This window comes from Carcharodon carcharias, chromosome 1 (genome assembly GCF_017639515.1).
Source record: "Carcharodon carcharias isolate sCarCar2 chromosome 1, sCarCar2.pri, whole genome shotgun sequence".
NCBI lineage: Eukaryota > Metazoa > Chordata > Chondrichthyes > Lamniformes > Lamnidae > Carcharodon > Carcharodon carcharias.
The window spans coordinates 15,348,628-15,365,131 of NC_054467.1; the positions used below are offsets into that span (position 1 = coordinate 15,348,628).

The 16,504-nt window shown below is 40.5% G+C and overlaps 1 protein-coding gene across 2 annotated transcripts; it reads right to left on the reverse strand.

Moving 5' to 3' along the window:
- Positions 1–1,791: 1,791 nt before the first annotated feature.
- On the reverse strand, positions 1,792–15,985 carry LOC121289210. Of its 2 annotated transcripts, none has more exons than XM_041209652.1 (4): positions 15,857–15,985; positions 10,656–10,779; positions 7,289–7,552; positions 1,792–4,711 (listed from the first exon to the last, which is right to left on the reverse strand). In XM_041209652.1, the coding sequence occupies exons 1-4, from the start codon at positions 15,929–15,931 to the stop codon at positions 4,545–4,547; spliced, it is 630 nt and encodes a 209-aa protein (XP_041065586.1). In that variant the 5' UTR covers positions 15,932–15,985; the 3' UTR covers positions 1,792–4,544. The 2 variants fall into 2 exon arrangements, with proteins under 2 accessions (XP_041065586.1, XP_041064763.1); XM_041208829.1 differs by having other exon boundaries at positions 7,289–7,555.
- Positions 15,986–16,504: the final 519 nt, after the last annotated feature.

The window sequence follows — 16,504 nt, forward strand, 5'->3', positions numbered from 1 at the left end:
ACTAAAATTATACGTTATTTGCATCAGCTCCAATAAAAAAAAGAATTAGCCTGAACTTCAGGTTACTTTGGTGTAAGGAACCGGACTGCCAAAATTGCATGGATAATAAACATTGTGCACGTGGCAAGCAGCTGAGTGTTGCTAATGTCTCATAAGTTTCTAAACAAAAAAGTTGGCAAGATATTTTAAAATCTGTGCAACAACAAAACTGCAGTAGCACTGGGACTTTGTGTTGCGATCTCTGTCACCCAGTTGACTCTTCTAGATATTACACAAGCTGTTTCAGAGCCTGTCATCTGAGCAGTCATCACATGTGTCCATGTGAGCGTCTGAAAGAAGCAACTATAATTTGGCAACTAAACTGTTGATGATTTAATTACAAGCAGCTTGTGACTACATTCTTGAATCAAGTGTTAATCGTTCAACTTGCTTTCTTAAAAAAGAAAACATAACTGCACATCTAGTTTCTCTCTCGTTGGGGAGCCTCAATTCTTCTATAATTTATTTCAATTTTTATTTATTATCGATTATTTCAAAAGGAAATTGGATAGGCACTTGTAGGAAATAAACATGCAGGGTTCCAGGGATGGAGCAGGGGAAAGGCTGATTGGATTGCTCAACAAAGCTGGCATGGACTCAATTGGCCAAATGGCCTCCTTCTGTGCGGTAATGACTCCATTTTACTTTAAACAAGTTGGGAACTGGATTTTCCTACACCAGCAATGGGAACAATAGGCAAATGGGGCAATGGGAGAGCCAAACCCAATTTCCTCCTTTCTGGGACCACTGATGCCAACCTCCCTCCCTGCCACATATAAATGTGGGACTTCCTGACTCCTTTTGCTCCTGCTGATCCCTTTCACCATCAATCCCTAGGACTGCCTGGTGAAGGGTGGTCATAGTCTTAACTTAGCAGTGGGAATTACTCCAAAGTGCAAGCCAATGGAGGCTTTCATTCCCGCAAATTTTGCTCTACCTTTTTCTGCCACGACACTGCATCTCCTTCCTTCTTCCAGACTCTGTTCTGCTCCATTAAGGTCCATTGTCGCCTCTTCTCATTCTGAAATTGCTCCTACTGCATTCAGGGCCTCTCCTGGGCCCAGGAATCCCAGTGGGTGCCCTGGGTATTTAGTCCAGCAAAATGGTCAGTGTTGCTGTGTTGGTAAAAGGGGTAGCCAATGAAGGACTTCTGAAGTGTAGTCACTTTGTAACATAGGGAAATGTTGCAAGCAAATTGGCTGCCATAAGTCCCATAAATAGCAACAAGATACTTGCCCATATAATCTGTCCTATTTATGTTAGTTGGGGAACTACTATTGGCCAGGACACTAGAGGGACATCTGTTTTCTTTGAATAGTGCCATGGGATCGTTTATGCTCAAATAAGGGGGCAGATGCGGCCTATGTTCAACATTTCATTCAGAAGACTATATCAAAGGAGCAATACATTCACAAGTTGTTGATTACACAACTTCAGATATGGATCTTGATAAAAAATATACTGTTAACTCATTAGTTGATGTACATAGATCTAATGTATTAGCTTTTTTTTAATATTTGAAATAATGTTCAATTTAGTTATTGGGTTTTGAAGCTGCTGCACCCCCCAGTTTAAACTGAGGTTGACTAGCACACTCCTGAATTATACTGGTTTTCGCACCATCTAGCACTCAATAGAACTTAGCACCAGGACACAACTGAATATTTAATTCAAACTGAAATGTTACAAATTTCAAACTAAGGTTGGAAATAAACCAGTCAGCAAAATGTCACAGCAAACCAAGGAAGCAGCTAGGGGATTTAAGTTTATTGGGGATAATTGCCACAGTAATTGAAGGAGTGTTGAAATAAAATTTCATAAACAAAAAACATTTTACAAGAGGAAAAAGTTATTTTTCACACTTAAACCTCAAACCTGGCCTTTTCTCCCCTCTCTCCCCTCCACCCGCATATCCACTGCTTTGATTGTTTATTTTATGCACTGATGCTTGAAAGGAAAAATTTGCAGGACTCTAATTGGACAAATCTTTATCAAAGAGCCAGCACAGGCGTGATGAGCCAAGAGGCTTCCTTCTGTACTATGACGATTCTATCTGCACAATTTGCAAGAATATATAGCCAGGGTTTTTCAGCAGATCAGGAGGGGAGGAGACTTAAACCTTGCTAAGGGACACACCTGGTCACGTCCCGATCTTCCAGGCCCTTGTCTTGGCCCACAACTGTCTGTAGATTTGAGGTAAATACGTCCTCTGCCATATTTCTAGGCATTCAAGCAGTAGGACGTTACACACAAGAGCTGACACCCAGTGTTCAGAACTCTGTGAAGGGAATGGACGAAAGGTGCCAGCAGCGAAGGACTATCAGAACATGACCCTATGCAGACTCTAAAGATAAGTATCTCCCAGAATCTTCCTACTTGTTTGTGGGGAGCAGAACTCAGCCCTGCTGCTGCAAATTCCCATCCTTGGTTCAGTATTGCTCCCCAGTAGCCAGAAGCCTTGTATGCAAGTGACTCTAGAACTGAAACTTAGCTGGGTTGGGGGAACGTTCTTTTTCAAATGTCTTTATCCACCTTATTGCAGAGATTAGTACTCATAAATAGTAATAGAGAAACTAGGAAGGGAACAACATTACAGTGGGGAAAAAAAATCACTGGCTGGAAATTGAGGGCGGTATTATGTGAAGCAGAATTATTTGAGTTAGAGTGCTGATATCCATTTCGAAGAAAGGGAAGGACATTGATTGGCAAACATGGCAGCTAGACAGGGATAATCAGGAGCTTGGGGGCAGGGGAGAGGGAATCTAGAGAGCAAACTGGGATTATGAAGTGGATGGGTTTGGTGTGATGGATGGAAGGAGAATGGAGAAAAAGTAAAGGGATGTGCAGATTCTTTGTAAGAAGGGAGGAAGTATTCAAGGCTAAAGGGAACAAAAGTACTGTTACAGTCACAAATTCCCTTAATTTCTTAATTTAGAACATGGAAGTTGGTCAGTAGTGAAAAACAGTTCAGAAACAAAATCAAATTTTCAAAATTCTCAAACTCTCAAAAATATTTTTTTTTGTACTAGGCATATTTAGTCACAGTAAGACAGCAAGAAATATTGATGAGGAGCAGAGTGATGTAGCTCAGTCTAGTAGCATAGCATTTACATTCAATTTGAGACAATGGAGATTGTTATACCGGACAAAATAAAGGGAAAGAAGGTCCATCCAAGTTCCAATGGAGAGGTAAACTTTCATCCCTCCACATCTGATGTTATAGAGATTAAAATAAGTCCACCCCCTCCCCAAGTTGTCATCCATCACAAAAGATCTATAGTAAGGTAGGCAAATCCCGAGGCTCACTTATCGAATTGGATTAAACCAACTGACACGACGAATTGACCAGCTTCGGTTCTTCTCTTCCTTTATCCTGTCATCAACATTCTCCTCCTGGAGACCTTTATTCCTTGCCAAGGGAAGGTCCATGGGCACCTTTCAGTTTATTGCCCAGGTAGTCATTCTTCTGAAGATTGGCCGAAGGGTGAGCAGTGATAGTGGTATATTTGACTTCAAAAGGAGCATTACAATCAAGCCTAATTCAGACAACAATCACTTCCAACATGAGTTACTGGTCAGGAGGAGCAACCCTGGCCAATTTTCAGCTCCACAGCCCCAGTTGCAGAGGATATTGTAGAACTCCAACTATTCTGGCCCAGATCAGTTATCCCCAAAGAGCGAGCAAACCTATTACTTTACTGAATAGTCTGGCTCACCCAATTACTGGATTATCACAGAACCCTCAAGCAACCAATTCAATACTAATTATTTGCAGGCAGCTTCAAAAATACTTATCTAAATTTATACAGAAGCTCAAATGTATAAGTTATCACAAGACATAAAAATAATGATTAAGGTATCAAATGTGAAACATTTTTCTAACGTGTCAAAAGAGCAACATGCAGCCCATGATACACAAATAAGTGCCAAGCTAACATTTCTTTGCACACAATAGTGGAGATGATCTCAAAAACAAATATTGTTCCATTATATTATAGCAACAGTAGTTATGCAATATCTCCACTCCCTTATCAGTTTTAATAACAGATTAACTTGTTTCTGTGGCATGAAAGATAGCGCTGATTGCTAAAATTCCTGCTTGTAGAGATGCATGTAGGGATTCAAAATACATTATTTTAAAATAAAATAGACATCAAATAGAATGTCTTTAAAAACAACCACGAAAAAAAAGCCCATCACATTCTCAGTCACTAATTGTACATTCGTATTAAGCAAAACATCATGTCACTTTTTTCTCTATTATGGCTTTTACTGCCGAAAGATCTTCTGTAGCCAATTTCAAAAGAAATTGTGGCAAGAAAAATTCTGAATTTTATTGGCGAGGCCCCGAAAAGCTGAATGAAATAGTGATGAACAGCAGCACAAAATGGCAGCCTCCTTAGAGAACATTTCCATTTTGAGAAGTTAGTAAGAAAATAGGACTCCAAAATGCAAAGCGCAATTAATCTGGCTATTTTCTTCCAACAGGATGAGATGTCCAAACCTTATTCATCAGCATCATCAAACTGTCCCTGCACAGTGGGAATTTCAACCACTTTGGCTCTTAATGAGGGAACATGATCATGGCTTGGGTTGTAAGTCTCGTCATCCTGCCAAACAAGCTGCACTTCACAACAACCATGTCTAACAATTATCGCTAGGTCATCTTCATCTGGAAGAAAACACATCACAAGCAGTTAAAAGAGAAGTCTTTTTTTAAAAGATTCATAGGTTAGAAATCTAATGGGAGTATCTTAACATGAATTAAGATAAATTGTCAGCACTGAAGGCAAGAATCCTCCTAAATGTTCCTGTTTTCCCCTCTCCCACAGGAATCTGATGCTGGCGTGTTTGAAGTATCTTTCGAGTGGAAATTTTACTGAGCATTTCTGAAACCACGAAACTCGATTACAAATTAAATGCGAGACATGTATTTTTCAATAGTCTTTTGGACCTTTTCTGAATCAGAAAGAAATTGCCTTTGTATAGCATCTAAGCACATATTCAGATAGTCCCAAACTGTTTTACAACCAGTATCACTGTTAAGCAAGCAAAAGTAGTAGCTAATTTGTACATAAAGGTCCCACAAACAACAAAACCAATGGATCCAAGGTTGGTATAATTTGCTTTTACCTCTACCGCTGCAGCTTCTGCTTCTTCCCACATTATTTGCATCATATACCCAATGGAATACCCAAGAATTGCTCTCTTGGATTGAAATATTGCCAATGTCACGCTATTATACAAGTAGAATGGGAGAGAGAAACTAGGAAATTATAGACCTATTAGTCTAACCTCTGTTGTGCAAAGTTACAAGGTCGTTAGGTTCAGGGTGACCAAGCTCTTGGGCAAATAAGAAATGATCAGAGAGAGTCGACATCAATTTGTAATGCCTAAATCATATCTAACTAATGTAGTTCAATATTCGAAAGAAGATTACCTAAGTTGTAATAAGGAAGTGTTTGTAGTTTTTTAAATTCATTCACAGGATCGGAGTGTCACTGGCTAAGCTAGCATTTATTACCCATCCCTAATTGCCCTTGAGAAGGTCATGGTGAGCTGTTAATTTGTGGATTTCCAGAAGGCTCCATACAACAGGCTGTTAGCATAAGTGAAAGCACATGGAATTGGAGGAAACCTACTGACATGGGTAGGGAATTAGTTGGGAGATAGGTGACAGATACTAAGGATAATGAAGCAGGAGCTTCAATTGTCAGGGTTCCCCATGAATGGCCTCCAAAAAAGATACTGCTGCTAGGTCAAATGAAAATTCAAAACTGAGAGTGGTAGGTTTTGTTAGTCAATTGTACTAAGAGACATAGAACTAAGGTGGCTAAGTGGAGTTTGAGATTCAGGTCAGCCATGATCTAACTGAATAGTAGAACATGCTCAAAAAGCTTAATGACCCACTCCTCAGGGGTCTTGGCCAGACCGGCCAATAAGAAAGCATACAACTATAACATTAAGAAAATGCAACCACCTTGAAAAAGGCAGGAAGAAAATGCAGCAGCATGAAGCCAAGGTTTACGAAAGCTGTGAACATTTACACAGAGGGAATGATCTACAGAAGTGAAGCACAGCAAAACTTTTATTCTGTAAATAAGATTTGAAAGGGAATAAAAAGCTGATCCTTAATCTGTTTGACAGCTTCTGTCCCTGAAGTGCATACTTAGTCAGTCTGCCTCCTAGCCTGCTTCACCCTTCCCTTCCCACCCACAGACTCCATCACAAATCTGGAGCTTTCTCGAATCTGTGGCTGAATCAGCTGCATTCTCACATGCAAGCAGATGCTTCGCTAATCAGAGCTGAACAGCACCAAAGTTCCACAGAACTGCCCAATCACAAGATTTTTCAAAAGTTAAAGTCTACCAAAGGTTTAATTTCAATTGTATGTTTAACAAACGTGGTGTTAAGATAACAATGAAATTCACTGATTTTCAAATTGAGATGGTCTGAATCTTTTGGATACACAAAGCTCAGTGCTACTCATTCATTTCGGTAAATCACAAGCATCCCACGGTACGCTTTTCATGTAAATGAGATTTTCACTTCCAATATAATTTAAAATTTTATCTAACCCGAGTGCGTTCGAGACACTTGAACCTGTTATGCAAATCTAGTTGCTGTTTTTGAAATCGCAGAAAATGGTAAATACAAATATGGACAAAAATGACAGATCTTTAAAGTGGATACGACTTTTCAGAATGCTTTGGCAGAGACACATCCACTTTTGAAATAAATGAAGCTAAGTGGGTCATTCTGAGAGAATAACAATGGTTGACAAGGGAAAAGTTAACCAAATATCCCTTTTCCCTTCTGTTCCCATTCCTAACTAACAATGGGTCATTGGGTAAATACATGCAAGTGAATCTAACCATTTCAAAAAAAGATTGGAGTGTAAAATCAGCTGCCAATTCACTGCCATCCAAGACCAACTTCATCTCCGTGATTTATAAATTGGTTTATTTCCTGAAATATAAGCCAAGCTTTTACTTTTTAAAGAAGTGTGTGTTTATGTGTTTCACATTTTACGCCATCTCCAAAATAAAAACAAAATTGGCTAATGAGAAGCAACATGGTAGAATAGTTTTTAAAATCTGATTTCCACTCAAAACTGCCAAGAATTACAAAGATACATGCAAGAAAGCACACAAGCAGAAAGCCAGTGCACAACCTACAAGTAATTTTCCAGAACTACTGAAAGTTGTGAAAGGACAGGCAATCTTTAAACCACTCACAAATATATTACCATAGGGACAAGCTTCACTGAGTTCTTCTTCCCAGTCTTCTTTCTCTGAAAATGGCTCAACACTCATTCCAGGTATTTGCGCGGCCTCTGGGGGAGGGGAAACGTCATAGTCACTCAGGTCACTGTCCAAATAATCATGGTAATCAGTTCTATCTTCATCCTCGAGCTCATTTTCATCCTCTACTCTGGAGGAGCTGCAGTTGTTCTGCAGTTCCAAATGCTGCAAATCTGAATCAAGAGTAGTATTCTGTTCCTTTGTCTGTCCTACTAATACAAATGAAAATATTGCACATTTAGAAATAATCCTGTTAATTCATGTGTAGTTTATGACAAATAAATAAGATTTTTTTTAATGGTAGAGGCATAGTTACAATACTGGCCTTTCTTCTCTTGAACTTGCATTCAAAACCAGCCGGGAGGGATAGAATGACACTTGTTGCTGTTATGGTCGTAAGTAAAGTACATCTGGGCACTTGCGAACCAGTTATGGGCATGGACATAAGACGAACTTCCCTAAGTTCCAGCACCAGTTGACATTAAATGGCTAACTTCATTCGCCAAGGCAATGAGGGATACCATCACATCTCTAATCCTAGCACCAGTTAAATTATAGACACACAGTCTTATTTGTTTGTAATTAACTGTGGTGATTATATGGCACAAGTAATGGCTTCAGATTCAGATCAGTACAACAGATTAAAGTCTTTTTTGAATTATTATAATCAAGTGGCCAAAGTCAAGACCCACCAGGTTGAAAAGAGAATGGAGGAAGGCAAGACATATTAAACAGCATGCGTCCATCACAAAAAACTGGTGGAAATAAAATGGATTAAGTAATAAAGCTACCCTCATATGAAAGATGAGACACCTGAAAGAAATTTGAAAACTCAGTTTGTAGGACAAATTTTAAAAGTCATTCTTCTCACTTCAGACATCTTAGACCAGTGTCAGCATTACAGTTTCATTTATTTTCTGTCTATGCAACAGGTACACTATAGAACAGATGCACCACTGACCCTATTCTTCCTGTTAATATAGAGAGCGATTGGATCAAATTGCTCAAGAGTGTGCAACCAAAAATAAAGTTTCCTTTTAAAGCGAAACTCAATTCTTCATTTTCATTCACAGGGATAAATACTGCATGTAGCATCTCTTTTCAAACCAAGGACGTTTTCCTGGATTAATACGGATTTTAAATAATGCCGGTTTCTCCAATACCTGCAGCAAATATATGTTCCCAATGTTACTCAGCCCACAATTCCTCCCTTGATAGGTGGGGGAAGGGACAACTACAAGAAGTGGAACTGAGCTAACATCTGATGAGTGGCACTGCAGATGTGCTGTTTTAGAAGGGCAAGAGTATTATATTTTCGCACAATTCTGTTGCTAAGATGAAGCTACATATTTTCACAAGGATGTAAAGCTTAATTGTTCTTAATTTAATTGTGCACCAGGACTCAGTCAGAGGTTAATAACTTAGGCTTTGGAGATCAACACAGTATTTTTAACTGCTGATAAATTATATACATTCCAGATAATTACCTGTTTCTTTGTGTGTGACACTTCAGACAAGTAATGCACAAAGTAATGTATACTTTGTTTTCTTAAAGTACACTGATGGATTTCTCATGGCATTGCTCTCAGTATTTCCAATAACATGATGGATTATACAGGTTAATGACAACAGTTATCACGCCCGCCAAATTGCTCAATTACAGAATCGTGGCAGTGTTCAATATTTATGAATATTCCTATATTTTTGTTTAAAGATAAGTAATTAAGACAATATGCACTCATCCCTCACTTTTGTTTATGGAAGATAGTAAGCAAGGTGTTCCAAATTGTAGGTAGGGGGCATTTAGCAGTATTTAGGAGGGAACTGGAGGCCATGAAGATCGAAAATGGACACGGGCTAAGAGAAAGGACTGCGTGTGAGAAGGATGAAAGAGCATGTTAGAGGATGAACTCAGAACGGTTTCTATTACTCCCAAGTGATTACTAGGGGTGTCTAGAATTAATGGGAGAGAATAGCTAGGTTGCAGCTGTGGCAGCAAAGTGGCTTTGAAGCGTGAGATCTCAGAGGTGCAGTGTGGAGGCACTAGTCCTGCTACCTTGGGGATGTGACAAAAGTAGGGAGTTGGTATAACTTTTAAGTGAGTGGTATTGGGGACTGGGATTAGAGATTGTTGGCACTGCAAAGAGGAGGGGTCCTGGATTATTGAAGTAGTGGGAGTGGGCATAAGGATCTGGCAGCAGCATCTCAGAGTAGTGGCAGTGGATGGATATTTGGAGCTTCAGACAGAAGCACTGGGGAAAGGATTGTAGAACCATTGGGAGAAGCTCCTGGGACTACTGATCTGGAGGCTGTATACTGCCAGCGTGAGGATATATCCTGAGGGGGGGGGGGGGGGGAATGAAATGGGAGGAGAAGAAATATGACAGCCTCTGAGGATTAGGGTCTAGCAGAATTACATAGAATATATATGAAAGACACAGGCCATTCAGCCCAAGCAGTCCATAATAGTTTATGTTCCACTTGAGTCTCCTCCCATATTTGCTTATCTAACTGTATCAGCATAACCCTCTATTTCCTTGTCCCTAATATATTGTAGGGGCTAGTGTATGAAACTGTTGGGGGATGTTGCAGTATTGGGTTCAGTTTAGCAATGTCTGTCAGGTCAACGACGCCTCCCAATAAGTATGAAAGCATTAAAGAGCTTTTTTCCAAGTAAAGAACCAGAACCAGCTTTAAGCTGTTTAAAGCATTTAATGGACTTGCATTCTGTCTGCCAATTATAATGGGGGAGGCAGGGGAGAGTAACAGAGAAAGAGAAAGTGAGAGATGCCAAGATTTTCAGCAATGCAGCAGTCATTTCCAGGGTCTTTTTCCACTCGCAGTATGTGTTACAGAAGCCACAATTCTATTACACTGCAGTACAGATCCCCAAAAAGCAAGCTCACTGTGTCACACACACAGGTTAAGTTTTTATTTGTTCCCTCCAGTAATATGATGAACATAACTTTTAACTTATCTTAGGTTGAATAGCAGAGCAGGTTGAAAGTGTGTTACCTATATAACTGTACATATGTAACAGGTTAGAGAGAACATATATCTTGTGCTGTGTTCATTTTGCAAGTCACCCTTCACTGTCACGTTCAGATTTCACCTCTCAAGCCTGCCAAATGTCTAACACTTGCCAGGTTGGGGGATTAGATTTTGTCTGATCTTACTGATAGAAAGGTTTTATTCAAGCTCTAAAATCAGAATTGAGCATCTTAACAGGGAATAAAATGCTATTTTGCCTTTACTTGCATACAAAACAAGTTTAATTAGTACATGTCAAAACTGACAGAAAAGATGCAGTACCAACAAGGAAATGCAGCATATCTACTTTAGGCCTCCATATAGATCTTCCATTTTTCTGGCAAAACGATTTAACATGCAAATCTTCAGGTTCTTGTGCTAATTCTTTATTCTCTTTGACTGGAATCTACAAAGAAGGAAATGCAAGAATGAAAAATTACATAACAGTCAAGCATAAGATATGATGGTCTAACCTATCATAGCTCAACTCTTAAGTCCTCCTGGCAGATCTCCAACTGCATCTGGAATATTTTTGGCATGAAGATCTTGCTTTGCAAATTATTCCGAGCATTTATCACCCTATAATAAACAGAAAATATGTACTTCAAGTTTACTTCATACAATTTTAAATTAGTCGTACTCTAATTTACCTTGAAGCAATATTCCATATAAATCAAAATTTCAGGATGCGATAAAACCAAGCAAAGAGGTACCTGCCTTGGATCAGCAATAACTTGTATTTATATAGCACTTTTAATGCAGTAAAACGTCTCAAGATGCTTTACAGGAGCATTTGCAGACAAAATATGACACGAGATAGGTAGGACAAGTGAACAAAAGTTTGGTCAAAGAGGTAAGCATTAAAGAGCATCTTAAAGGTGAGGCTTAGGGAGGGAGTTCCAGAGCTTAGGACCTAGACAGCTAAAGACTCGGCTTTCAATAGTGGAGCAAAAAAACTAGGGATGCACAAGAGATTGGAATTGAAAGAATTCAGAGTCCTTAGAAGGCTGGAGGAGGTTACAAAGATAGGGAGTATTTTAAATTGGAGATGCTGCTGGAGCAGAAACCAATGTAGATCATAGGGGTGATGGGCCTTGGTGGGATTTAGATTACAGGCAGCAAAGTTTTGGATGAGATCAGTTTACAGTAGATGGAAGATGTTAGGCTGCCCAAGATAGTGTTGGAAAAATCAAGTCTGGTGATAACAAAAACATGGATGAAGGTTTCAGCATAAGGTGGACTGAGGCAGGGCGGAGACACACAATTTCACAGAGCATATCACTTGAGCTTGGCATTGGGTGGAGTACACCACTGGTTTAGAGTGAAAAATACTTTTTTTTTAAATGCTCGGGGTTCAATCACCTGAGCACTTTATTTGTTTGAGGGTTTTTAGTGTTTCACATGAAAATGCAATTGATTGCAACAACTCTCCATATTAAAATATAAAGCAACTTGGAGTGTGAAGCTTTGTGTTTGTGTCATTTGGTGAGTAGAGTACAAATCAACTTTGTGTTCCACAACCAAATCTCAGATATTAGTGTACAGGAACTGCATCTCCACTAGCTTGGTGCAGAAATAAGGCGCAACAGACAACAAAACTTTTACTTGGTATAATTTTATTTCCTGCCACATTGTTAAAATCAAGTTCAATCTGAACCTTTTAAAAATAAGTCTACACCATTCACATTTAGTTACAAAGAAAAAAGTCCAATTTTTCAGGTCAGTACTGCTAAGATCAGTGGTCTTGTTTCAACTCTGTCATGAGCAACACTCTATCTCAATCTACAGCGGCAACATAATTTCACTATTACTACACAATGCACTCAGATTGCACAAAAGATAGCAGCTTCACATTAGCAATTGGCATGAAGCAGGGCAGTCAAACATTTCCACTGTGCGTTTGTACAGTTTTCAATGGCCTCGACAAAAACCCTCTCTGCAACTTGAAACTATAAAATTAGGGGCACATACCCGAAAAGTCAAGGTAAAATTGACTAAACTAAAACAGAATTTATTGTAAAAACTTATCTCATATCTCTCTTTCTTCTTCACAAGACTACAATTAACAATAGACAGTGTTGAAACACAAAGCAATCAGCCGAACAATTTCCATGGGATAAGTTTATCACTTAATGAAAGAAGCAATGCATGTAAAGCTCCCACATTGATAACTTCAGTTTGGGAACAGAACAAGTTTTCAGTAGAATTCATTAACAGGGATGGAAAAGAAAAGAAGGCTGAGAGGAGATTTGATAGAATGATTCAAAATCATGAGGGGCCTGGACAGAGTAGACAGGGGGAGCTGTTCCCATTGGCGGAAGGATCGAGAACCAGAGTGCACAGGTTTAAGGTAATTGATAAAACAAGCAAAAGTGATGAGAAAATTCCTTTACGCACAGCGAGGGGTTAGGGTCTGGAATGCATTGTCTGAGAGTCTAGTGGAGGCAGGTTCAATCGAGGCATTCAAGAGGGAATTAAGTGATTATTTGAAAAAAAACAATGTGCAAGGTTATGGGGAGAAGGCATAGGAACAGGAATAGGCCATTCAGCCCATCGAGCCTACCATTCAATTAGACCATGACTGATTATCTACCTCAACATCACTTTCCCATGCAATCTCCATTCCCGTGATGTCATTAGTCTCCAGAAAACTATAGATTTCTGTTTCAAACATGCTCAATGATTGAGCTTTCACAGCCCTCTGGGGTAGGGAGTTCCAAAGATTTACCACCCTCTGAGTGAAGAAATTCCTCATCTCAGTCTTAAATGGCCTTATCGTGAGATTATGTCCCCTGGTTTTAGAATCACCAGCCAGGGGATATATCTACATCTGCCCTGTAAGTATTTTGTAAGTTTTGTAAAGCAGGAAAATGGCACTAGTTCATTGCTCATTCGGAGAGCTGGGTCAGACACGATAGGCCCCCTTCTGCACTGTAACAATGACGTAAATTAGAAAAAATTCACAGTCAAGATTCAAAATTCAACCTTCCTTGTCATTTGCATTTAGCTTTCTTCTGAAATATTAATTTTTGTTGCGATCAATATGGTAATGAATATGGTTCAAGACAGGGGTGTAATTAAATAATCACCCCTCACCTGAATATTCTTTTTAATTCAGTCCTTCAATGGCATCATATGCAAGACTAGCATTTATTGCCCATCCCTTATAGCCCTAAAGAAGGTTTGATTGGCCTGATGCTTAAACCACTTTAATCCATGCAGTGAAAGTGCTGTTAGGTAGGAAGTTCCTACCAATGACAATGAAGGGGTGCAATATATCTTTTGACTGCAGAAATATTTGAAGCTTGATACCATCCATTTGATCAGCATGCTTGCCACTGAAGTCAATATCCAATCCCTTCATTACCACAGTGTGCAGAGACAACAGTATATCTATAAAATGCAGCGGAGCTTTTTTTATTCTTTCATGGGGTGTGTACTTCACTGGCAAAGCCAGCATTTGCTGCCTATCCCTTTTTGCGCTCAAGATTGTGGTGAACTGCAGTCCATTTCAACTTTCCTGAAGTGATTTAGTACAACTGAGTGATTTGCACCCGGATGGCAGTTAAGTGTCCACCACATTGCTGTGGGTTTGGAGTCACCTATAGGCCAGACCAGGATAGGACAGTAGATTTCCTTTCCTAAAGGACATTAGGGAACCAGATGGGTTTTTTAAACAATCGATGATAACTTCGTGGTCACCATTAGTTTTCAATTCCAGGTTTATTTATTAATTGCATTTAAATTACACCAGCTATCAAGGTAGGATTTGAATCCATGTCGCCAGAACATTAGCTTGATGCCTCTGGATTACTAGTCCAGAGATTACCACTATGCCATCATCACCTAGGCTTACACACTTCCTTCCGCTGCGATTTCTACCAACAAAAGGACAAAAATCAAAGAGCAGAAACACCATCACCTCCAAGTCAGACACCATCCTCACTGGACCGAAACATCACCATTTCCTTTTGTCACTGTGTCAGTATTCTGGATATCAGGTATTCTTACCCAACTGGCATATTGGAGCACTAACAGCACAAAGGTTGCAACAGATCACGTGACCCCAGTACAACCAATTCTCAGGACAAAGAATACAACCTCACCCACATCCCGAGAAGATTCAGAAAAAAAGTCACAGGTGGAGGGGAAACTAATCCAGGCACAACTTCACTGCCTGCTGTATATGGGGAATTCTGTAGTTTCAAGCTGGTTGACTGACTAGGATCAGAGCATTAGTTTTGAAAACTGCTTTTCGAAGGCATTTTAAAGAGAGAAGTCATTATTTGAGTTAATGTTGCCTTCCAATAAATGTAGAAATATTAACTGTCACTGTACAATTTAGGGCTGGGGTGTTTTAGTTAGGCGGTGTGCTGCAGTCAGGGCATGGAGTTTAAATCCATTATTCAAAATGCCATTGTTATCCCCACCACATCCAGGGCAATCAAAGCAACTCAGAAGTTTGACTAAATTCAACCTGTCAGATTGGCAGGTGTAAGTGATTGGCACCACGTACACAAAAATTCACTCCCTCCACCATCGACACACAGTAGCAGCAGTGTGTACCAACTACAAGATGCACTGCAGCAACTCGCTAAGGCTCCTTAGCCAGCACCTTCCAAACCCACGACCACTTCCAACCAGAAGGACAAGGGCAACAGATAGATGGGAACACCACCACCTTGAAATTCCCCTCCAAGTCACTCACCATCCTGACTTGGAAATATATTGCCGTTTCTTCGCTGTCGCTGGGTCAAAATCCTGGAACTCCCTTCCTAACAGCACTGTGGGTGTACCTACACCACATGGACTGCAGCAGTTCAAGAAGGCAGCTCACCACCACCTTCTCAAGGGTAACTAGGGATGGGCAATAAATGCTGGCTCAGTGAGCAAAGCCCACATTCCATGAATGAATGAAAGAAAAAGATGCAATCAAAAAGGTATCAATGTAGCCCTTATTCCTTACATGGTTCAGGTGGTCATTACTGTAGTGCCTGTAATGTAGGAATGGTCTATTGCCTTGTCATTTTAATTCAACATTACCTTTCTTTAACATCCTGTCCACTTGCTGAATTTTTAAAAAAGCAAAATACTGCAGATGCTGGAAATCTGAAATAGAAGAAAAGAAAATGCTGGGAAAACTCCAGCATCTCTGGAGAGAGAAACAGAATTAACGTTTCGGGTCTGTATGATCCTTCTTCAGAGAGCTGAGCAAGAGTCATAGGGACTAGAAACACTAGCTGTTTTTCTCCACAGATGCTGCCAGGCACACTGAGTTTTTCCAACATTTTTCTGTGCTTACACCTGCTGTATTTTCTTGTCAAGCTTTGTTACATGTTTGACATCGTTAACCTGATTAGTTAATGTATGAATTTTCAAAGTCACACTGCAATTCAGCCTTCAGGCTGAACCCAGTAACCATATTATTAGTCGACAAAGCACTTGGGTCAAGATTAAAACAGGTAACGAAAGCTCCCAATTACCTTTTTCAGAGTATCTGCATCTGGCAGTGATACGAGGTCATTGGCCTCGCCATCCATGGTGATGCCAAAAGGCATGAGCTAAACCATGAAGAGCTCTGAACAGCCAGTCCAACAAATGGCGGCGGTTTGACTGCGAGCAGAACCCAGCCGCCCCCACGCCCCCACCCCCCGCCCCCAGAGTAAACCTACATCATAACAAACCACCCAAATCTAAGCATAAGCATAGATATTTCTCGTTATTTTCAATCCCGTCTGACTATGTGCTTGTGTTTATGAATGAGAAGCTCCGGCTCGAATTCTAGTCCAAGTTCCAACTCCGACTCCAACTGCGCGGCAATTCAGAACGCGCCTGCGCAGTTGACCGTAGCCGGCCGGGAAGGGCAAGAGCTTCCCTCTCGCGCGCGCCGCTTTTGCCGGGGCGCGACGGCATCCCGCTCGGGAAGCGTTGTAAAAGTCTGCGCATGTGCGGACAGGGACTGCACACGCGCATGCGCACGCGCGCGAAGGCGCGGGGCGGGGCGGGGCGGGGGGGGGGTGGGGAAAGAGAAGCTCGCGCGGCACGCCTGCGCAGTCGGCGTTGAAGGGGGCGGCGGGCGAGTGGCAAAGCGCACGCGCGCAACGGTGAAAAAAACCGATGGCTTGTGAAAG

What these genes read in the sequence shown, in the direction of transcription:
- LOC121289210 (XM_041208829.1), bottom strand. Translation starts at nt 15,931, where the DNA reads ATGCCTTTTGGCATCACCATGGATGGCGAGGCCAATGACCTCGTATCA. An exon ending in ATGCAGATACTCTGAAAAAG is followed by an intron (nt 10,780 to 15,856) that starts GTAATTGGGAGC and finishes CCTTCTTTGTAG; the next exon opens with ATTCCAGTCAAAGAGAATAA. An exon ending in TATGCTGCATTTCCTTGTTG is followed by an intron (nt 7,556 to 10,655) that starts GTACTGCATCTT and finishes CATTTGTATTAG; the next exon opens with TAGGACAGACAAAGGAACAG.